Source organism: Magallana gigas, chromosome 8 (assembly GCF_963853765.1).
Source record: "Magallana gigas chromosome 8, xbMagGiga1.1, whole genome shotgun sequence".
NCBI classification, from domain to species: Eukaryota; Metazoa; Mollusca; class Bivalvia; order Ostreida; family Ostreidae; genus Magallana; species Magallana gigas.
In genome coordinates, this window is record NC_088860.1 from 48,507,535 (window position 1) to 48,532,903 (window position 25,369).

The window sequence follows — 25,369 nt, forward strand, 5'->3', positions numbered from 1 at the left end:
TAGATTTATGGAGTACCATTTCATATTTCCACGACGTCATGTGACGTCAAACAACTGAAAGTCAAACCTGTTACTCTTTTTCAAAGTAAACACCTTTCAGATCCACACACTTTTAAAGTCATTTAACCCATTTATAAAATGCACGTTCTTGCCATTATTTGTCAAGTTTTTGAATCATGTCATTTGTTGCAAATCGTAGATCATTAAAGTCCAAAAATATTTTGCCACACAGTTTCGACTTAAGGAAAAAAAGCGAAATCCATAGTTGAAAGATCCGGGCTGTATGGGAGGTTCGGGTGCTGCAAGAGCCCAAACTATCAGTTTTTCTCTCTTTAAACGACCGTGATTCTTCTAAGTGTAAACCTTTGTTTTAAAAAATAGCAGCATCTAGGAACCGTTTGGTCACCATCAGAGATTTTCCTGCGTATACACAACATTAAATGAAGGCCCGGTGCTCCAAGATGTCCGTTGACGTCAACGTTTGTGACTCATTTTTTGAATGTTTGTCGTACATATTCGGCGATAAAACCGTCATATTTTTTCAATTGAACTAAAACGCTGAAACGGTACATTTTCTTAATACGGACAAATGCGTACACAATATAAAAAAATCAAAATCAGACATGCTCAGTGAAGCAACTTTTATCAAAATAAATAATCTATATTTTATGGTGCATTTAGAAAATACAAATCTTTATATTTTAATAGAAAATACGTCAAGCTTAAATCTGAAAAGTTTTGCTGTTATCTTGCAAATTGTCCGCTCACAATCGAAGTGGTCCGCAAATTTTTCTAACAACCCTGGTATATTGATTCTATTCAAAATGCTTTTCGGTCAAATTAAGACGACATGTCACCTTCAGACATGAATCATCAGTGTGTAAATCTACGTTTAGATAATTAGATAATGAGTCTATGATCTCTTTTTATTAGTTGTTGGTTCTAAATTCAATGTTTGAGGAGTTGAAAGTATTTGTAAAAACTATGATTTTTTTTTCGCGGAAATACAATCAATATAGATTTTATATGCTTCCTTAACACTTTTGCGTTTTTACTAATTAATATCCTTCCGTAGCATCCGTTTTAAAAGTTTCCTTGTAAAAAGCGAACCAACAGATTATTATGTTACCGAAACTATGACCTACTGTTTGACTTGTACAGTTAAAATCATAATTGCAGAAGTAATAATCGTATATGTCAAGTATCATGGTACATGGAATCAACACATTTAGAATAAAACAATTCATTTGCAACTATTTGATTTTCATAATTATATTTTACATTCAATAAAAAAAAAATAAAACCTTGATTAGTTTGTTATTAATACGTATCCATAATTTTGGTGGTAAGTCGAAATACTCTTTAGTTAAACGAAGTCAAGATTTCTCATAAATATACTTTTTTTGAATTAAGAAATTTTTCCGTGGTAAGCAGAATTTAGTAGATTGCTGTTTCTGTTATTGTTTTTGGTAATGTTAGTTGTGGTGTCATGAAGTAGGAGCTGGGTGTACTGATGCTATACTTATATATATATATATATAGATATAGATATAGATATAGATATATATATATATATATATATATATATATATATATATATATATATATATATATATATATATATATATATATATATATATATATATATACATGTATGGTAGATATACACATGTAGATAGATTCAGATATATAAAACAATGCTAGTTGCAACAATCTAGAAGTTTTGTTCGTTCCTAATGGTTCTATACCGCCTATAAATTTGGCCGTTGTCCGCCTTTTTTATCATCAATTATTCACATACTCAAAATATAAAAATATTGTTGTAAAACTGTTCTAGCATCATTTTCACATAAACAAATGTTCTCATTTATGTACATTTGCATATATCAGCGAAATGTTGTTGATTGTCGATGATTTCTTTTCAAGCAGCTGATCTGAAATACCAAAAGTTTTGCTTAAATATGTACGTTTTGTGAAATAAAACTTGTATTAATATATTATATTCCTATGGTTACATCGATAAGACAAGAATTTGTAATTGTGAGGATTAAATGTAATTTTATCATTTACCAAATGTTTAAAGCTTTCATTCGTTTGATTTTGGATGTGTTTTTTTCATAGAAATTATCATTTGTAACAACTTGAGAAGACCATGATATTTTACTTACATCTATTAAAGAAATACTCACAATGCTTCTGTCATTAATTCTCAAATCAAAGCGATAAAAATTAACGCGTCGTTTGTGTTATTGATTATTCCGTTTCCGAAAAGAGGCCTTATTGTTTTAGTTTTTTTCTTTTTCTTATCATTTTTGTCTGTAAAATTTTAGTCGGACAATTTCTCAAAAACTATGCAGCCGATTTATTTTACAAATAATCGTTTAAGTTGAAGTAGATTACTTTTTTATGCATCCAGGTATTTTTGTTTTCGGTAAATTTTTGTCCAGGCGATTTCTCACACATTTTTAAGCGTATTCTGAAACACTATTCACTCGATTTCTATCGTCGTTTTTTTTTAAATTTTATTCTTGTTTTTACATAAGATTGTAATTGTTTTATACGTTTTATGATTTGTTTTGGATGACGTCTTTTCGGGTACCGTTATATCGACGAATCTTAATTTGTATGACTTGTCTGTGCATCACAATCCTCAAAATAAAGAATAGGTCGAAATTAAATTAGATTATGCATTTTAATACATTTTAAACGATATTTTGTAAAGGACTAATAGAACAAACGTTGTGCCAAATTATAAAATCTTTTTGTCGACATTAGGATTTAAGGAGAAGACTTTTAAATAGAAATGAATTGAATCTAGACAAATTAATCAAATATCTCAAACATGAATAGTAATTTAATCAGCAATATTGAAATGAAAAAAGTTTCACTTGGTGTTTAACGACTGTTTCCCCCTCCAATATAGAAAAAATGTTGCTTATACATGGATCTTTAGGGGCAAGGATTATGAAAATTTGATGCCATGTAACTATTTAACAAAAATATTTTGTAAAACTTTATAAAGGAAAAATCTTGTAAAAAGGTTCATTCCAAAACAAACCATGCTTTCTTCAAAACTGGCAGACTGAGTAAAAAATTTCATAACTTGTAGAACAGAAAATGTTGCAAATACCGATGCCCTTTGAACGATATGATTTAGGGACCAGTCCCTTAAATAGGGCACGTACAGGGAGAAGAGGTCGTTTCTGTATATCTCAATTACAATTGACAATTTGTTGGACATTATTGAAGCAAACGTGTTCGTCCTGACGTTTTACAACTGCTTTACCCATTTAAAAAGTCCATATGCTACGTATTAGGGATCTAAAAGGACTGAAATCTTGAAATTTTGATTTTACATAACGTTTCGTTATATAATGACAAATATTTTGTTTAGCATTTAAAGGTTAAAGTCAATCAGAATTTAATTATATACAACATGCAATCTTGAAAATTGGTATAGCAACTCCTATTAAGCAGTGTTTTTGGCAAACCATTAACCCTGATTGTTCATTTATCTTAAGACTTTTTATTCAGACCTTAAGGAGGCTGAATTTAGTTTTCATTGCGCATTCTAGTGTAATATAGTTGATGTAAACTTCTTATTGAATTTGTTCGATATCATTTAAAAAATTGAACACAATAAAAAAAATACAGATAAAAATATTTATATTTTTTCAGGAAAGTTTTATTTTTTTATTGATTTTTCCGTTGTGGTGTGGGGCAGCGTTGCCATTGCAGTTTTCTGACGTTATGATAAAATGAAGCTTTATAAATGTTCGATATAAGAAATAACATACAGGATATAGAAAAAAAATTGTACGCCATCGATATTTTATATACAGAATGATCCTATCCTCGAGGACATTTTCTTTATTCTTGGAATAAATCCTTTTAACAATCTTCATTCGTAATGATTCAAATATTTAGCAAAACTGTAGCATTTTAATATTTTTAAATGGCTCCTACTAAAAACCAAACGGTAGAAAAATCATTCTACTAATCATATTCAAGAATTTGAGAGAAAAAGCTTTTGTAGTATTTTTTTTTAATCTGGAAAATGACAGTTTCCTATATGTTCCTATAGTAAATGTAATTCTACTTTGTGATGGTCCCTAAAAAAACAAGACGGTCGATTTTCTTGAAACTTGATAAATTAGAGTTGTGAAAATCACTTATGGTAAAAAAAATAAAGAGTTTTGCTATTGTAGTTTTTCTGCAAAAAAACCCTAAATCGGACTCCTTAAGAACAAAAATGTTACAAATCCCCTTAAAGGGTGAGGGGCCAACAGTTCTATATTTAAAAAAGATTGTGGATTTGTTAATCATTTTTGAAGCAGAAATGGCTTGACTTTGTAGAAATGATTGGCATTTCATAATATATTTCCTTCGATTTTTTAATATTAAAAAAAAAAGCTTTAAAAAGGTCAACCTCGCACATGGAGCTCCTTGACTGGGACATACATCAACAACACGATAATTCAAAATTGGACTGAAGACCTACTTGTTGCTCTCAGGGTGATCCAACTATTTTTTTTTCTATTAGATTTAATTAATTTGATATGCATTATGTATCACATTACAATAAAAGTAAGATGTAGTATGCGTCACAAATGAAAAAAGGGCTCTTATTTTTCTAAATAATTTGACAAATCAGAAATGCGGTTCGATTCTTCACTGCTAATTATGATTAAATAGATATTGCTATTTATATACATGCATGTAAAACGCATTGGGCACGTTATTTTTAAATATCCCATAATTCCACGGTTATAATGCAACAAAAGAAATGGTAAAAGTATACACTTATGGCATTTATATTTCTTTGCTTAAAACTGCTTGGAAGATTTCTATTTACAAACAACATGCGTTACTTACAATTTATTGACGTCTGATTTGGAATTGCAGTAAAATTGGTCATTCGTTTATTTGTCACAGTGAATTGTCTAACCAATGACAAAGCTGAAAGAAATGACATGCGTTTACGATATTGAATCAATGAAGAAATTCGTTTGAAAGTATTTTCAAAATGTGTATTATTAATTTTGTTGACTTGAAGATGACAATTCCCCGTTTATTTGGTCTGAAGGACTTTATTGGACTTTATTGGCTTAAAATGATGTAAAACTTTGACGGAAGTTTTGATTTACTATCAATTGGTACAAGCCTGTTAATTAGGTCATTTGCACATTTTTGTCAAGTAAATAACAGTAACTAAATACATAAAGTAGGGCTACAATGTACAGTTTCAATGAATTTTTCCAATTAGTTGAATTTGCTATGCAATATGCCATCAAATTCAAACCTTTAATCAAGATTGCTTTTTTGTGTCTATAATCGAATTCATGTAATTAAAGTTTAATATGTAAGTTTCGGAAGTTATGTTAAAAGAAAAACTTAAATACAAGCTCTGCCTGTCAGTTAACTGAATGATCACTGAAAGGTCTGAAGATGCAACTGATCACAGGGCTTGGCAGATGTTTTGTAGATCCAATTCATTAAACGCACAACGACATTAAGTTAGCTGAAACACAATTCTCTGACATCCTATAACTCTACTTGGAGTTGGAAAGAAACAATGACAATAATAAATTCAAAATATATAAAGGCATTAAACTAAACAAAATACAAAACAAACTACTATATGCTATTCATTAACCATTGTACATTAATCTATAACATTTGTTTCCTTTGCTAGAAATTGCCTGCCAATTTTGAACTTGTTAATATCGTATGTCACCTACCATTTGATGTACTCGGAATCGTAATTGTATTGGCCACTCGTTTATTTTTCAATGTGAATCTTTTAATTGATGACGATGCTGAAAGTAATGAAACTTGTTATTGGTAATGCAATCAGTTTCTAGCGGAATTTCGTTTGTTGAAGCTTAAACAAGTATTTACCAAGTATATGCAGTATACTATGCACTCTGTTGTCTGGCGGACTTTACTGACATTCTTAACTCAATTTAAATACCTTAAGATTTTTAACTCAGTCGCTCCTGTTGTTATCCATTCTCGCTTTTACATAACTAAATTAAAATAAGTTGGTTTCTGGAGTAATAATTGAAAAAAAACCTGGATCATCAATATACTAAAATGAAAAATAAGGTCTTACTGATGATTTTTATATAAGTTGTGTTGTTCACAGCATGGGATACAGGTAATTCTGACGTCAAATGTTCTATTATTTTTGATGTTGTCTCTGAATTCAAATAGAAAAAATCAATATTTGAAATAAATCCACGAATGAAACAAAACATGTTTGTTGAGTCACGTTATGTCCGCTGTCACGTTATGTCCGTTGTCAAGTTATGTTCGCCGTCAGAAATGCGTGAACAAAATCTGTTCTGCTTATAAAAAAAATTAATGTGAAGTAAACATGAGATACACGCTTCGATGCTGACGTACATAAAAGAACAACATATTAATAAATTAATTTGAGTTACTTTACCTTTTGTTTCTTTAATTATAGTGCAACCAAATATGTAATGACATGATTTACAGTTATGTGGACATTCCTGACCACACAGATATCCGAAATTACGTGGGGGACATTTGTCAGCGCAATTTCTTCCAAAATGTCCAATAGGACAATCTATGAATAAATATAGACATGATACATTTAATTGTCTTTACCAAAACAAATTCGGTCAATGAAGATTAAAATCTGTTTTGGGGAAAATAACAAATTAATATTACTAAATGCATCCTTTTGAATTGATTTTGTGGGGTTTTTTTCAAATACCTTTGCAAACATTTCCATCCATAAATTTATTGAAAGGACAGTCTTCATTGATAGCGTTGTCCACGCTAAAGAATACATCAATTGAAACAAAATTGTATACATATTAACTCGAATATATGCTTAAAACAGATTGTACTTAATTTTTTTTATAATTATATTTCAGCACAGAATTTAAATAATATAAAATCAAATAAATACGTACTTTTGAATAAGAGCTGTGCAAATGACAAAAACTGTATAGATACATCCTTGTGTATTTTGCGCCTTTGGAATACGTCTTGGCATATTGATTGTAATTTCATTTATAAATGTTAAATTCCAACGCACGAATAATCTATTTTAGCATCGTTTCTTTTTTAAAGCGTCATGAACTTCGTAGATTACTTCCTCATTTGAATACCAGTTTTATGACATACTACTGAGATACAGGAAAATAATGAATTTTAAAGTCAAAACACGTTTTTAAAGAGCAATAATTCATGGCCAAACAAAGGCATTAAAAAAACAAGGTAGAAGTTTTCTATACACCTTCCTTTAAAACTAAAACAGCAAATTTAAAAACAAACTATGAACTAATAACTTAAAATAAACGCTATGGATTAGAGACGAAAATTTTTAATGTTATATATGTCCGTACGAAAAAAAAAATCTCTGGTTTTTCCCTTATACGATTTGAATTCTACCTCATTTAAAGATATGTGTGATTTTGTTGAATTTCAACAAAAGGTGATGGAAACAGTACCTGGACCGAGTACATTATAAACAAAATGTAATCTAACATTAAATCGACCACACTTTTGAAAATCATTCTAAATGTACTACATTTTAGCATATAATGAAAATAAAACCACTTGTACCAACGGATGGGGATCCATCACTTGAAAAGGATAGAGAACAATTGTGGGAGAAGTTTCAAAAGATTCAACCTGCTTACACTTAAAATGAATATAAAACATGTGCATCAATTCGCGCATACGGGTTTTTAATCTGAACAAGATAGCTAAAGTATTATCAGATGATACAGTATGTCTATCAAAGACTTTTTCGCAATTTGTTACTGGCATACACACAGACACGAAAACGGACAATCAGACAGGCGGACAAACATGCAGTTCAGAAGGCAAGAAGGCAGACAATTAGACAGACAGGCAGACAGACACTCCTTCGGAGTGGAGGTAAAATTAGTCTTCTGAAATGTGCGAATTTGTATATTTTTTCTCGTTCAATCGGCAGAAAACTTTGTCCTGCTTAATTAAGTTATTGATAATTCTGCTGAGAATAATTAGTTTGAATACAAGTGCCACCTCTACAGATATAAAGTGTCAGCATAGGGACTGTTGTCTCCCCCGAGGTGTGTGACCTCCGCCTATTTGACATTCTTGAGAATATTATTCAACCTTTAAACAGCTAGGCATATCTGATATCAATAGTGACACTCGTTTATAGAGCTTAAAACTACTGGTGCTGCAAAAACCATATCATTTGTGAAAATTGATGCGTTATCCATTATTATTCTATAGAATGGACATTAAAAACCTGATATAATCTTAAAATATATCTCAGCAGAGGATGCTCACTCCTCCTAGGCACCTGATCCCACCTTTTATTGATGTCCGTGTTGCTCTGCTTTGAATTTGTATTTCGTTTTATGGATTTTTGAGATGGTTGACGGTTTGTTTTTGTCATTTTTCTCATTGTAAAGACGTCGTCTTTCTATCCCAAAACACATCTAAACGGAATTTCTTTTTTTTTTTAAAGATTTTATTTTGTATTTTTTTGTCCTATTTAAAAAGCACCTTTATATTTTGTTGACAAAACAACTTGAAACATTAACATAACTATGTATTTTCTGTCTTAGGAACATTTTTGCTGCACTCATTCATGGCAACTAAATTCCGTTTTGCAAACGCAGGTTGGCATATGCCTAGGTAACTAGATGGTATCCCGCGCAGGTGCGGGAATTTTTGCTGCTTTATACATTAATGTAAAACTATGCTCCATGTAAATGTACATGAATTTTATTCTTTTTGGTGCAGCTTTCTAAAAAAAAACTTTTTGTTTTCAAATTAGGGAAATTTTGTCAAATTGCGTCGGGTCTCTTTTCTTAATTTTGTTCCTTAGGTCAAATCTCAATAAAGCTTTTGTCACTGTTCCAAATTGAAAATTTACAATGAACAAATGAATGTCATCCTCAACCTCCGCCTATTCAACTTTATCTATCACAGGAGTGTCACCCAAATCCGGGAAATTCTTACAAGGGGACCCGGCGGACGGCCTTTTTACCCGTTAATGAGAAGGGTACTACGGTTCTACGCATGTTGGAGAGAGCCTTTAAGCAGGGCCTGACTTTCACCGCACTAGGCATACATTATCTATCCATACAGATGTAGAGTTCTTAAGGGGCTATTGGCTATTAATATAAGAGGCCTGCCCTTTTTTATTGGTGTTCGAAAGCCGAGTGGTATCAACAAGGTTTTTGTCGTCACGTGATCTCTCAGCGTATTTTGAAATTAGCCGAATGATTAAAGATGCTGTAATAGCTATAACCTCACTGGTACACTAATGGCAGTCAGGGAGCGGTCAATTCTTAATCTATTTTTTTCTCTGTTAATACACAACCATGTGTACTTGTTATTGCACCATTGTATGTTAGATGTATCATGGAGGTTCAAAAACTAGAAATATAAGGTTTCTGAGCTACTCGCTTTACAGACACTCGTGAAAAAAACATACGAAAACAGTGTCCAGTAGATCAGATACATGTAGTTATTGTTTTTTCTTGGCTAGCAAAGCTATTTTTGATTGCAATACACACAATTGTAAAATTAAATTAATATTTCCAATCAGACCAAAAACTTAGTATTCCCCTGCATATTGATGTCAATGCAATAAAATCGGCTAGTACATTACTACATTACACTTCCACCTCGGTGAATGTTTACTATAAAAAATAGCTTACATTACATTCCTCAACATAAAATGTATTGAACAACACAAAACAATAAGAATTTAAAGCAAAGATAAAGCGTCTTATTTCTATACAAATTACTGCTAACATTTTATAACCCCTTAATTATTTAATTATTTGTCCTGTTCTCAATCCTTAAATTTTGTATACAGTTTGTACGGAAAACCGTATGTTACATCAAAGCAACACAGAGCACAGAATTTTAGTAGAACTTTTGATGTTAAATATTGATAAAACTATTACATGTTATACGTGCTTAATGGGAAGTTCTAACAATACGGGGTCGTTACTATGTCACTTCTAAAAACTGTTTTAGATGCATTGTTTAGCTTTTTAATGGAATATTTGATAAACAATATTTGTTTTTGTAAATACTCAAATGACTTTGAGTTATGTAATTAATTAATAAAATTTGACAATTCTGCTGAGAATAATGAATATAAATTCAAAGTCCACCACTAGCAATAAATATCAGTAAACAACATGGAGACTGTTTTCTCTCCTAAAGTATGTGACCTCCGCTTATTTGATATTCTTGAGAATATCACTCGACCTTTAAACAGCTAGGCATATCTGATGTCATTAGTGACAGTCGACTATTAAGTTTTAAACAATTTGTGTTGTAAACATCATATCATTTGTGCAATTTGATGTGATATTATTCATCAGTTTATATAGAAGTAACCATAAAAAAATTTAAATGCCGGTTGCATCGTCTTTCTATCCCTGGACAGAATTCTTAACCGAATTTGTTTTGTTTTGTTTGGTTTTTTTAGATTGTGTCTTTAATTTAATGTTCTATTTAAAAAACACCTGCGCATTTTTTCTATTTTAACAGTGTATGCTCTTTAAATTATATACATGTATACGCATTCTTGATTAAAACGTAATGATTAAAGGGTACTATTTGAAATCTATTGATATTGATAATTTACTATGTAATTTTTAATTCATTGATGTCAGATGGCGTTAAAAATTTGAGAAGAATATTTAAAACAATCGTATATATATATATATATATATATATATATATATATATATATATATATATATATATATATATATATATATATATATATATATATATATATATATCTTTAAAAAAAACGTCCATTGAAGTGTCGTCTTTTAATTCCAGCAACGCATAACCGAAAATAAACCGTTAATAAAATTGTTATATCTACAGATTTCGTGAAAACCTATACCTTGCACTAAAATAATGAGAAGGAATATTACGTATTGTGAATATTCTGGGTTTTTTTTCTATCTCTCTAGAAAAGTGCTTTCATACTTTATGTATTATAGTTATTCAATTATATTTACATCCACTAAGTATGTTCCTTCCTTTTTCGTACGAAAATTGTTTGCAATCCACGCATACAAGCAAATTGCATGACAAAAATTCTGTTTAGATGTTGTGTTTAGATTTATGTAAATTTTTATATAAGTAGATAGTATTGGCAGTGTTTACATTGTTAAATGATTTTGGAAAGAACTGTTGCTGCTTATTTTGTTTGTTTTATTTCGTGATTGGGCGAATTCATTTCATTATTCAAATTCTGAATTTGAAAAATGAAAACTTTGAGAGCAATACGGTCAAATTCATATGGCTGTGTCAAATGATGTTCCGTATTTTAAGGAAGGAGTCTTTTCTGGTTTTTGACTCGTCAAAAGTAAATTTGATTTATTGTTGAGTAAATCAAGATGAAAGGAAATTAAAATAGTATATTTTTCTTTCTTTTTTACTATCATACAACTTGGCATAAAAAAAGTAATCAATGTTTATAATCTAACAATGACTATATTTTTGGCGTATTATTGGCGTAGGAAAATATAACATGTTTCGCAGTTCAGAATTGTTGCAGATTAATGAGTCTGTTTTAGCATTTTAAAAACAATAACATTAATGTTGGATTTTTTTTTTCCTGATGTGAACTAATGATATTATACTTGGGTTTCAGAAAATGTTTATAAAATATGATATGCCTATCAAATTACATTTTTACAAGCTTTTTAAAGCGCCCATTCTAAACTTTGATTTTTGTCAAAAAAATCACTAATATCAGTTTTTCTCTCCTATTAAACGGTCAAAACATATGCTTTTCTGTCAATTTATATCTTTATATAAAGTCTTCATAATACATAAAAATCAGAAATATTTTATTATTTGAAGCATAAAAGAATAATCAAATTTTCTTCAAAATTTAAGAAAATTAGAGGAAATGCGGGCTAAGCAATATCAATTTTAGTATAAATATTTATTCCAATTTAGTAGTACTAGCTGATAGTCATTTTGATATTCTATCATTTCATTGAAGAATAGAATCTTCAAATCTTAAACAAATGTCGACAGAATTACAAAGAGCTACACTTATTTTTATCATCCTTAACGTTGAGGAAAAAGGTAGTGACCTTGACCTGACCTTTATGTGAAAACAAAAAGGTCAAATTTGATTAAACTAAAAGAATCATTTAGTAATATGATCCGTTTGACTGTGTCAAAATTTCATGAATTTCTTATTATAAGAAGTATGTTTGATAACGAGAAGACTCCTTCCTTAAGCTCTTTTTTTCATGTTTGATATTCTTAGAACTGATAAATCAAAATTTTAATTTTATGCTTTCTAAACTTGACAGACATGGAAAGAAAGTCATAAGTGGCGTTAGAACAACAATTACTATATGATTGCTAAGTATTACCGAGCATTCAGATCTTAGAAAGTGTGTGTATATACAAGTACACGCGTGTCTGTCACCTCATTGGTCCCAACCTCGCTACCGTGCACTGCAAATTGTCAAGAAGGGTTATGTACAGTAGCTATTATATAACCACTGACCGAGTGAAAATATAATGTCAACATCCTCTCTTTTAAAAACTGTAACTTCAATAAATTCTTTGATCAGTTTGATATGGTGTAAAATAAAACATTGTTGGATTACAAATGATATAATCGCTTTGAGTTAATCTAAAAAGTGATAAAGAATTGGGAATGTAATTAGGATTGCATGGTAACCTATTAGGACATTCATTCCCAGGTAAAATTTTGGTAAATTTTAATTCAAATCCAATGCAAACAAACATACTCTCTCTCTCTCTCTCTCTTTCTCTCTCTCTTTTCTCTCTCTCTCTCTCTCTCTCTCTCTCTCTCTCTCTCTCTCTCTCTCTCTCTCTCTCTCTCTCTCTCTCTCTCTGACTAGGGCCGCGGATGCGGATTTCCATTCACTGGCATCTTTGATATCTTTCAATATGCAGTATAAAGAGAGGGAATGAAATTAGATTTTAGAAAATATTCAATAGTTTATGAGAGTTAATCATCAGTTAAAATTCAATTCAAAGGTCCAATAAGCCGCTCAGAAAAATATTAAACAAACGTACTTATAAGCTATTCAAGCTTTACTTTGCTACTGACTGGAAATTAATAAAGCTTTAATCAGGAACTTGGTTATACAGTGCTGCTATCGTGAAAGTTGACAAAACTATCCTATCCTATCCTATCCTATATCCTGTATCCTGCATCCTATCCTGCTAATAAGCTCTATCCTATCCTATCCCATACTTTCAAAATATAGGAATGCAAGTTAAATGAAACGAAATTTAAGAATAAAATGATTTTATCAATTAATGTAGTACTCAAAATGAATAATTAAATCTTAAAACCGAATATTCATCGAGCGAGATAACTTACTTACCTGTGCTACGGTAAAACCTAATCGTTAGCGGGACGGACACAATAACGTAAACAAACAGGTAATTTTGATTTAATTATATTTATGCATTAAACAAACAGATAAATAACTTCGATGCACTTATTGAGGAACTGTTTAGTCACATATTTTTATCAAATTATTTTCTTATCACATATAACTGAGCGTAATTCTCATTATTCGAGCGATTCGTTCGGCGATTAATGTAAACACGATCTGAAAATAAATAATTCCTTTGGGAAGTTTATATCGTTTATAGTTAAACCACTCGGAGTTATTTTCAAAGTATTAATTCTTAAGCATTTATAGGTAGCTAACCTTTATTCATTCGATATGTTCAGGTTAATATCGGACAGAAATATGCGTCCCTGTTATTGGGCATCGAAGAAATTATATGAAACGTGAAGCAATGTCTGTTTCTTGTATACACGTTTATCCTTTAAAATGCCAAATTGGTCGTTTATAAATTCAAGCTTTTATTAATTTGCAGATTTTAAATGAAGTAAATACAGAAATCTATTTCTAACGTTGTCAAATGTTGCAACGAATTCTCGCAGTAATTCCGTACTTGCGTACGAATTGACAAAGATGTAGCGCCGACATTTTAGCGCGCATTAATGTTATGCACCGCGTTCTTAATATAATAATTATTTTCAAATGGTTTAATTTGTAAAACGTATTAACTTGACATTGAAAATACATTGTTTAGCCAATTTTCGTTTCGCAAAACAACTCTAAAATTTATACTAGAATCTGATTGGCTACAGGATGCAGGATAGGATAGGATAGGACTTAACTTTCATATTTCTATCATGTATCGTGCATCCTGCATCCTATCCTATCCTATCCTTGTCAACTTTCAGGATTGCAGCACTGTAAAAAAAAAGAAAGTCGTGCTCTATCGTAACATGGCTGTTTTATATATATATATATATATATATATATATATATATATATATATATATATATATATATATATATATATATATATATATATATATATATTTATCTCATACGTGTGGTGTATATTACCCGTGTGATAAACCTTTGCTATATCAAACGGGTGATGCTATATCAAATACTTCCGGTCCGAACTATTTTTGACACAGCCCCTCGCTTCAACGCTTCAGTGACCTATATGTTTTTACAAAGATCTAGTACTTTCAACATAACTATATTTACTACAAAAATTGATATAAAAGGGATTTTGTCAAAGATTTAAATTACAAATATGAAGGAAAACACATAACTGCGTCGCATAGGCGTCGGAAATGGGGGGGGGGGCATTGTGAATTAAGGCCGGGGGGGGGGGGGCTTATACATAACCGTAACCACAATTTTGAAAGTTATACACAACCGTAACCACAGATTTTTGATGAGTTTAGCCCCCTTCCAACTTTCAATTTGCTTTGTGATTTTTATAAAACTGCAAACTACGTTAACTATCAAGGAGTTCATCCTGACGACGTGACGAAAACAGAGCGCTCTGGTTGTGTTTATATACAAGAACTTACCGAAATAATGTTTCATAAGAAGTTTATTCCACCACCAGTAAGCATCTTTATTCACTTTAATTTCGAATCATAAGGCTAGTGTCTGTTTTATAGAACATCAACAACTGTTCCTCGTTCGAGTCAATTCAAACTAACGAGCATTCGCAACTTCGTGTAACGTTATGTCAACAAACTTTATTATTCAAGTCTTCTCTTCGGAATTTCCATTTAATCAAGTGAATAAGCTCTAAGAAAAATTATTTAGAGCTAAAAAATTATTTTAAGGTTTATTTCAGTGAAACTTTACATTTAAACGGTTAGATTTATCTCAGGAATGACGTACTAAATTGTATTGCGCAAGGTCAAAATAGCCGCATAACACAACGTTGCATCATCGTTTTTAATCTTTGAAGAAAAAAAAAAACAATTCGGGTCACATAAGGGACTGTCTCAAAAGCTTCATAATATAAATCAAATTGTATGAGATAAATAGAACATCTATGATTGTGTGATTTTATATTTGCTTTATCCAACTCGTTGAAATGGTTATATTCGCTCGGCAAGCCTCGCGAATATATACACCATTTCAACTCGTTGGATAAAGCAAATATAAAATCACACAATATAGATATCCTCTATATATATATATATATATATATATATATATATATATATATGCATTCTGACTAATTTTCTGGTTTCAGTGTGCAACAATGACTGATTGAATTCAAGATGGAGGCGAAAGCGTTTGCAAGTAAACAAGGGCGAAAATAGCACGGGGTGAAAATACAGTACCGATAAGACCCAACCTAAAAGAAAGTAAAGACCAACTAAACATTGGGTTTACTCTGGGTTTACTTCGGGTTTACTAGAGTGGACCCAATGTAAACCCAGAATGAAACCAAAGTAAACCCAGAGTGGACACAGAGAGTAAACCCTGTTAGAAGTATACCCCTTAAAACAGACGCTAACTGTGTATTTGGAATATACAAGGGACAGAAATTACAGACAGGATGGTAAGATTAAAGACGGGTCTGCTTCACACGTCAGTGCGTACTGGTGACCTCATAAGCAATATCCAAGTAAACCCAGAGTAAACCGAAAGTAAACCTAAAAAGTAAATCCAGGGTTTAGTTTGGGTTTACTCTGATGTTAGGTTGGGTCTGATCGGTACAGTAACCCTGTATTCAGTTTACTATAGTTACCGTGTTAAATTTCGCATACATGTATATAAAAAAGTAACTGTTCCATCTGCTTTTAATCAACAATAATAATGATTTGTATACTTTTCCTAACTCTATGAACATTTATTACATGATTCAAAGGTAAAGGCAAATAATAGCCAAACAATGCTAACTTTATAGTTACATTCAAATATAAAGGTGTTGGCGCATTTGATAGCGTCGACTGATTAAGACACGATAGCCCCGGGTTCAAGTCTGGTTTGATTCCCTTTTGCTATCGCAGTTACTGTATCATTGTGACCTTGGGTAAGTTTATTTTACTCTACATGCGCAATCTCTCAACTTACGGTTTAGAATGTGTACCTATTACATGAGAGTTGGAAATTGGAAATGTGAATGAAAAAGCATAAGCGCCGTAGTTTGACAATTCTATCTGTATGCATCCCTATGATACTATGGATTGTACATGTCTCACGAAGGGGAAACATGTAGAAGGCGTGCGAAGAAATATACTTCGCGAGAAAGACTACAAATCTTACCTTGCTTTTTTTTTTTACTTTTTAATTCACTTTTTTATTTATATTTCTCTTCTCAAATTCAGCAAAAGCTGCATATTTCATAAATATATTCTATTACCCAATATGCACAATGTTAAGTTATTTCTCTTTGATGTTAGATCAATCCCTCACATCTTTATCTAATTTTATTAACCATGAATACCGTGTTCATTAATTGTGTTTTTTAATGATAGGAACGCGTATCAAGATAAATAGTAGTTTGTAAAGGAAAGATATTATACATGTACCTGCAATGTTTTAGTTAATAATCAAATGACCATAAAATGTAATTGAAGTGTATAGTTATGGACTTATTCCATAACATCACCTCTAGACATTGCGTAGTTATTTACCGGGATTTAAATATTCTAAGTGCAATGGACCTGCACTATTCTACTTTATACTCTACCACATTTAAAGTGACATGTTATACACAAACATTCGTTTATCTAAAATGCTGGTGTCCCAATGCTAGTAATTTTTTTAGAAATCGGCTCGCAAATTTTAGGTTGTGTCTATTCTATTTAAATCGTGTTCGGTTACAACTGCGCATATAAGAGCAGGTTCATTGCTACGTGGCTTGTTCATGCATTGAACAGCGCACAGGTGTAGCTGCCTGTATCGTGAAGACAAGCTATGGCTCTGTATGATACATTGTGTTTTCTGTTGTTTGGAACATTCTTGTGCTCTTTACCTATGCTTCACGGATGTGTAAGTATTATAATTACTATAACTATATTTTAGCAGAGCATTTTAGGATACATGTATTTGTTCAATCAAGGTGTTTATTATTTTTCATTTTTCTCGGAAGATGAACTTTACCCAATGATAAAGAATTTTATTTTACAACTGCATTATGTATAATACTTGTATAGTGTAACAATTAGAAACAAATGATAATAATTTCATTATTGTCATACTTTAATCTGCAAACATATTAAGGTTGTGTTATGCAAACATTCTTCAGTAAGGCATTTTCAAACACAATTTGAGTGTTATTCGCTGAGTTAAAGGACATATCACATGTTTTTCAATTTTCGGAATTTTTTAAATAAAATCATTCTATACTCACTAAAAATGCAGGTTATTATCGTTTTCATAAAATAATCTGCCTAATTCGTGAGTTTGAAAGCGATGAAATTCAAATATCGCGATATGCATATTTTCTCCCTCGATCTAGCCGCCATGATGTGTGACGTCAAATGCGACCTCGAGCGAGAAAGTGCTGTTAGCCATCTTTGTTATTGGATTAGATTTAAACGACAATTAAACTAATTATCACCTATCAAATTGCCGATAACGGGACATGATGGTGTTTTGTGCCTCCTGCGGGTGTTTTACCCGTCAAAAATGGGGATTTAGACTGTTGTTTTTTAAAGTTTCCCTTACGAAATTATGCGGAAATCTTGCGACAAATAGGGGTTTATCTGTCGACGAAAGGATTTATAAGTAAACATTCAATACGTATAGTTTCATAAATAAATCGTATATATTTTCAAAGAGAAAAAAAAAAAGTTTATGCACAGGGGCCTGTGTACAAAACACAAGTTCATCGGAGAAATAATATGACAAGAGAGACGCCATTTTGGATACCGCCTTGTTTCATTAGCTGTTTTCTTATTGTTATTGTTAAACTATACGTTCATGTATGCGTTGGTTTTGAATAAATGATTTCTTCATTCATAGCTCACCTCTGCAGAAATCATAATTTAAGTACTGTAGGTGAATTTCTTGGATTCTATTTTTTTGTGGGAGACGTCAAGGATCGAGCCGTCGATATTGAATGTTTACGCGAGAAATAGACAAAGTTTGTTGACATGCATTTATACTTAAATGGATTACAAAATACGGAGATTGGATCTTACAGAAAAAACAATAGGAAAGGAAAACGTTCTTGCCTGCTTTTATAAATATATATTTATACAGTGTAATATGAAGTAAACAACCTTAGAAAGTTGTGACCATTTACGGCCGAAGAAATAAACTTCTTGTGCACCACGGTTTAACAATGAACATTCTGAGTCGTTAGTATCGCCAAAAAGCAAGACTGTTGTAGATTTTAATATGATAAACACCTTTAACTGATTAATTTGAGCTAAACTCCTTACTAAGTTGTGTTTACAATGTTTACACGTCGATCAATTAGATCGTTATTGCCGACTTCAACGTCTGTTCTTCGGCTATATCGTCGTTTTTTAACAGTACTGGTGACTCAAACATGTACGACTGAATAATAAGATTCTTTTAATTTAATCAGCATGTAAAAAAAACATACATGGTGAATAAATGTCAATGATTTAAAGAAGATAATGCTAATCCTACAATTTGTTTACAATCAGCTGTTCGAAGAAGGTCGCATGTGACGTCACTGTACCACGTGACACGCTATCTAATTAACGAGTTTTTAAACGATCGGGGCTATAATTTAAATTGATATTATGGCTAATTACCGCTTTCCACCGTTAACAAACTGTTAGAAGTAATTATTAGATACACAAGGAAGCCAAAAAATGTAAAATGTCCAATACTTTAGAAACATGCGATATGTCCTTTAAAAGCGAGCTAAAGAGTTTACAATTCTTCGCTATGTAAACAAAGCTTTTGTTTACAGTTTTAACGTTGAAGTACAAATGTCAGTTTTATACCTGAAATGGATGTGTAAAACATGAGGAACCGTTTATGAATGCTTAAAATGAATAAAAAAGATAGAAAATTTAGCTGGAAAAAACAAAAAAAAAAACAGGTCACGGGACTTGTTAACATTACGAAGAATAGTGAGCCCATATCCTGGTTATGACTCTACGAATGACTCTTAAATTTCATTCAATCATTAGAAATGCATTACTAAAGCATTGTAAAAAATAACAAGAGGTCGATGGGGCGACATCGCTTGAGAAACAATGACTTTATATAGGCTCGCAAAGACTATTTGGACCCTTGATAGAAAATTGTAAAGTATTCGAATGTTACACTTATTTTTGCATACACTTAATTTTTGACATTATACGTTTAAGGAATACCATTTTTACTGAAAATAGGAAAATACTAAGCAAGATACATGTGTAAAACTAAACTTTTGGCCGGGGTACACTGTTAATCTCAAATTCCCTATATTTTCACTCTGCTCCATTTTTTTGTACATGAATGAATGCATTCCAAAAAAAAAAAATAATAGTAATATTGACGTAAGTCATAAGTTATATTCTGCATACGGATATACGATTAAATTTTCACTTTTTCATTCATGCTTTTAGTTTATACACTAAACTAGACTGAGACCCGGGTTGACATTGCATATGATATCGGAAATTTACGAAATAGATATATCGACACACCGTTTTGTTGACATTTACATAAGAAAGCAATAAGCCTACAATAATATATATGCTATAAATTTCACTGCATTCTGCTAAGTTAGAAAAATTCAACATTGTCTCGGAACAGGCCTTCACAACAGTTAAAATGCCTACCATAAACCCGTAATGTAGCAACAAATTGCAGAATCTCTCCGAAACGATTTTTGAAAAAAATCGCATTAAAAATAACAGTAAAGTTATTCATAACAAACAATTTTGAGGCTATTAATATTTTTTATCTATGAATTGTATCCATATAAATGATGAATTCAACACTTTTTCACCAACTTTCATACTTGCTTCAAATCTACACACCATGTTTACATTCGGATCTCTCGGGGTTATTCATAATAGATGCAGTGAGTTTGAGTTATCTCCCGTATTTTCATTGATGAACAGTATATATAGCAAATGTTCAGTATAAATGTACACGTATTTATAGTTTATCCATGCAAATGTGATGTAGAAACATAACCTAAAAAGCCTCACGTGATTTAGCGTGAATGTAATGCGCATGTGCAAGATTGCATAATCCAAAAAATCTAGATGATTTCCGGATTTTTTAAAGGAATTTTCATTGATTATTAATAAGTGAAGCTTAATTTTAAAAAAATTGTAATCTTCAAGTACAAATGATGATTTCAATCTATAAAACAAAAGACAGTACTCCTCCGATTTCTAGGTATTAAAGCCCAAAAATTCAACTCTATTATCTTAATATAGTAGTATAGATATTTCTGGAATATCTTTACTTATCGTTTAGCAGTATTGAGTCACAGCTTTCGTAGCAGACGATTTGTTTGGCATGTTTGACCCTTTTCTTTTTGCTTTTAAATCATAAAAGAAACTTTGAAGTTTACACAAAATAGATGAACATTTGCTCATTATCGTCTTAAGGTAATAAACATTTTTAGTTAGTGAGTGTTTTGTATACTGTACTTATACGTTTGGCATGCGTTATACCAATGAAATTTAGCTGCTTTTAAACGTCAACATACTAGGGAACATTAGAAAAAAATCCTATAGGTGTGAAGAATAAAATTGAACCCCAAAGCGCTCAATTCCTCAAATTAAAACATTTAAAAAAATTGCTTAACAACAGTTGTTTATCTAGCCTCAGGACCAAGTAGGATTTCAGACTTGTAAAAATTTCAAAAATTTCTAAAATAATTGTTATTAAATAATATGACAACTAAAATATGTAATTAAAAAAACATTAGATCAAGACACTTTCAATAGCATTCCAATTTAGTCAGAATTTTCAATCAGAGAACATTAGGGTGGTGTACACGTTTTGGCTTAAGTGTAAGTTTGCTTCATGATCCTGAGATCTGGCGTAAACCCGTGTGACTTTTATAACTTTATCATTTGCTTGATAAATACACTCAAATGAAAGACGTCACGTGACATGTTAAAGAGCTATTATAATCAATGTATTGACAGGCACATCACTCTTTTTTTTTTACTAAGGTCCTTCCATATTTTCATCTTACTGAATTACCGATAGAATGAATTGTAATTTACTACTTTGTTAATACATCAGATTTTGCTTATTTTGCGCTGGTAAACAGTCAGCTCTCTGATTTGCCGAACTCTATGTTTGATTTGATACAAAAATATCACAGAATACAGATAACAGTTCCCCGAGTTACAAAATTTAAATAATAAAATGAAACGAAAAGTTAAACAAGCTAACCAAACACCACCGTCAAATGAGAAAACTGCCAACGCATTAAAATATTTAATCTCATTTTACTTTACGAAATCGGCATCAATGTATCTTGCATGTCTCAAAGATTCCTTTCGCACGCGAACTGTTGCACAACAAATAAATTTATCTTTGTCAGATCAACCCGTTTATTATACGTACAGCATGGCTGCTTTAAACAAAGAAACTCGTTTTAGAAGTAAGAATAGCGACCCGTTATAAATGATTAAAACACGCCTTTCCTTTATTATTAATTTTGTAATAACTCAGATTTGGATCAAAAATAGCCCATAATGTTTGCAATTTATATAAATAATTTTTCTTTTCATAAAGATTGTTTATGCTAAATTATGTTGAATTTGACTTAAGAGTATGTTTAGAAATGCACCCACCTTTTTGTACAGTTTCGAGGATTTCTCTGCTATGAATTAAGATTGGTCTTCTTTTTCTGCAATTCATATTTGCTTTTCCATTTAAAAACCATGCCCTTTTAAACAACATATGGTATTCGTCTACAAGCAAGGCTAAACAATATATTTGAACAACATTGTTATTTACACAGAAAATGAGGCCGTTCTATTTCTAGGCTAGGGATAATAAACATCATGTTTAAAACACCCTGCTTTATACATCTTTATGTTTATGTGATTGTATAGAGATAAATAACACTGCCATGACTATTACCTGATACTGATATTTAAGGTAAGTACAAATGCAATTGTGTAAGATTGTACCTTCATGTTTTATAAATGTTTTTTTTTAATGGGAAATCAAGAAGGATTTCATTGATTGTTACATAAAATATAAAACGATTATACGCATCTAAGCTCACTTAACGCAAACAGAAAGCTCCAGAAAATGTCTGAATTATAAATCGCCACTCAGTCACGTGTATATGCGTTCATGGAGTATCGTGTATAACAATCTAGAAAAACAATCACCAAAGCAGCACAGTTGTACACGTAAAACAGTGTTTGATCAGTAGGTTTCATGTTCCTTAACAGTTGTCGTCTATTTGAATGGTTTATCGAATGTAATAAACCGTGTGGACAAAACACACACACTTTAAACTACTTGTACTATATGCAAGATTGCAAACTTTGAAATTGTTGTGCTAGACTTTGAATACATGAAAAGTAGTGGTAAATAATTATTTCTTTTCTTAAACTGATCGATGATATGCAAACTACAATATAAATCGTCATATTCAATGGCATATTTAAGACGTTCGCCTTTTAAATCACATTGAACTGCAAACTTAGCAACCACCAAGTCCAATAGTTGTTTCACACGAAGTCTATTAAAAAGCGTGATAATATAGGTTTTAAAGTTACAAAATCAAATATAACAGCATAAGTTTTAAGCTTAATCAAAACCTAAAATCAAAAATATCAGCCAATATTTATTTTTCAGGGCATTATACAACATTTTACTTATGATTGAGAATTTTGATATGTTCAGCCAATCTACAATGATCATGGGTGAATATTTAATGTTTAAATTCCAGAGTTATGTTTTGCTTTCAAATACATCAACAAAACTGTCAGAACTGTCAACCAAAGAGTATTGGTATGCGGTTTTTGATCTCTCATATGAGTATGACGCATCGCTTAGCTATACAACATTAAAAGGGCATGACTTGAGACTGTCACAATTTGTGTTAAAGGGCCTGGAAATTTCCTCGTTAATAAACTGAACTTTGGAGAAATTAAAAGACAGAACCGTGAAAAAAGCTTTAGTTACAGTGAAAAGAAAAACAAAGATAGCTACTGTATGCAACACCCTCTAACACACACTTTCAAACACTCAATTCACATATGCAAATAACTGAAAAATCACACAACACACACATTCACAAAAAAATAAACTAATCTCCTAAATACCTCCAACATATATATAGACAGAATAATTAACCCGACTTTAGCTGATTACACTTATAGAATCTTTGTCGGGACAATGTTTTGCTTCTGGTACGGTGTGTTCTAAATTAAATGAAGGGTTGTACACACAGCAGGTACATGAATATTTGGAAACACATTTATGTCGATCACGGGCGATAAGGATACGTTGCACACGTACACATATAAAGCATATTCAGGTACACTTGCGTGGACACACTATCCTGTAGTATGAACCTTTCACCACGGATTAACTGGACCATATCACGAGCGTCACCATGTGCCTGCACGTCCACGTGCGTCTCTTTCCCCGTGTCCTGACCGTGTAGCTGACCGTAGCACTCTATGAAGCACAACCCCTCCCCCCCCCAAAAAAAAACAAAAAACTAACAACACTTTAATTCAACATAAATACAGAATCGTGACAGAGACATTCATTCAAACATGTTAAAGGTTACAACATTGAAACTAGGACTACATTATCAGTTTAAAGTATTACAATTCAAATTTTAAAGTTATAAAGAAAAGGCTCCAATGTTGTTAAATGTTATAACTGAAAAAAATAATATCTGCTGCTTTCCAATTGAAAGTCAAACTGAACGAGGACCAAAACAGCTCCACATCCTATATCAACATTGTCTGCACTATAGCGAAATCTCAAACGAAATGGCAAATCGTTATGTTGTAATCCCTTTGAACCCCCCCCCCCCAAAAAAAAAAAAAAAAATTGGCCTTGTTTTAAAATCTTTCTCATTTCTTCAGTGACTCATCTCCTGTGATCTGGACGCAAAATTAAAAAAAAAAAAACAAGCATCATTCAACTTTCCAACAAATGCCTTAGCTTGGAAAGCAGGAATGCAGAAGCAACTAAGTTAATACTTCAAGCTCTAGTAAAATGGCTTTGGTATTTTTTAATATATAAAGCGAATTTACCTTTAATTGTCGAATGGGACCTTCACAATCATATTTAGTTTTTACGTTTGTTTGTCCGTCGGAATTGAACTGTAAATGTTTAGTTAACAGAGCACGCCCTTTTCCAAAGGAAGATTATTAGAAATTATTGAAAAGTTCGAGAAATTTTCAGAATTTTTTTTCCTAAGAACCATTTGACAAGAAAAACCGAACATTACATGGAAGCATTTTTAGCTAGTGTAGATTCGAAGTTGTCATCATCAACGTATGATAAATGGGTCAATCTGACAAAGATGAATTTGGTTGTTGCGGAACAGTTCGCGTGCGAAGAGAATCTTTGAAACATGCAAGATACATTAATGCCGATTTTGTGAAGTAAATTGAAATTGAATATTCAAATGCGTTGACATTTCCCCTCTGACGGTGATTTTAGCTTGTTTTGATTTTCGTTTCGTTTTCATGAATTACAGTTTGCAACTTGGGTGACCTATATCCTGTATTTTGTAATTTTTACGTATCAATCAAACATTAACAACTAAAATACAGATTCTAATGGTGATATGATACGGTATGATCATTGCGTTATACATGTAGTTGATTACTGTGATGTGGTTTAGGCTAGTTGTCCGTATTCTTCTACCCTATTCAGTCTAAATAGAGACTGATGGAAATAAAAAAAAATGTGTGCGCATGTTGCAGAGACATAAATAATTGTTCGCTCACCTGGGGTGAAGTGGAAAGGAAAACAATCTTTAACATATTCTTCTCAAAAATCAATTAACCATAAAAGCTGTAACTTGTGTGGAAGCATCCTCAGGTAGTGTATGTTCAAATTTGTCCAAA

At 31.5% G+C, this 25,369-nt stretch overlaps 1 protein-coding gene and 1 long non-coding RNA gene across 2 annotated transcripts in view; one reads left to right on the forward strand and one right to left on the reverse strand.

The window, feature by feature from the left end:
• Positions 1-1,625: 1,625 nt before the first annotated feature.
• LOC105334542 (uncharacterized) lies at positions 1,626-7,250 on the reverse strand. The gene is made up of 7 exons (XM_011438038.4): positions 6,948-7,250; positions 6,746-6,810; positions 6,452-6,595; positions 6,116-6,202; positions 5,742-5,819; positions 4,876-4,959; positions 1,626-1,934 (listed from the first exon to the last, which is right to left on the reverse strand). Exons 1-7 carry the CDS (start codon positions 7,028-7,030, stop codon positions 1,864-1,866), a joined length of 612 nt encoding a protein of 203 aa, XP_011436340.4. The 5' UTR covers positions 7,031-7,250; the 3' UTR covers positions 1,626-1,863.
• Positions 7,251-17,131: 9,881 nt separating this feature from the next.
• LOC109620110 (uncharacterized) overlaps positions 17,132-25,369 on the forward strand; it is a 34,700-nt gene continuing 26,462 nt past the window's right edge. The window contains exon 1 of the long non-coding RNA XR_010708615.1: positions 17,132-17,363. This is a non-coding gene — a long non-coding RNA (uncharacterized lncRNA). The remainder of the gene's footprint in view (positions 17,364-25,369) is intronic.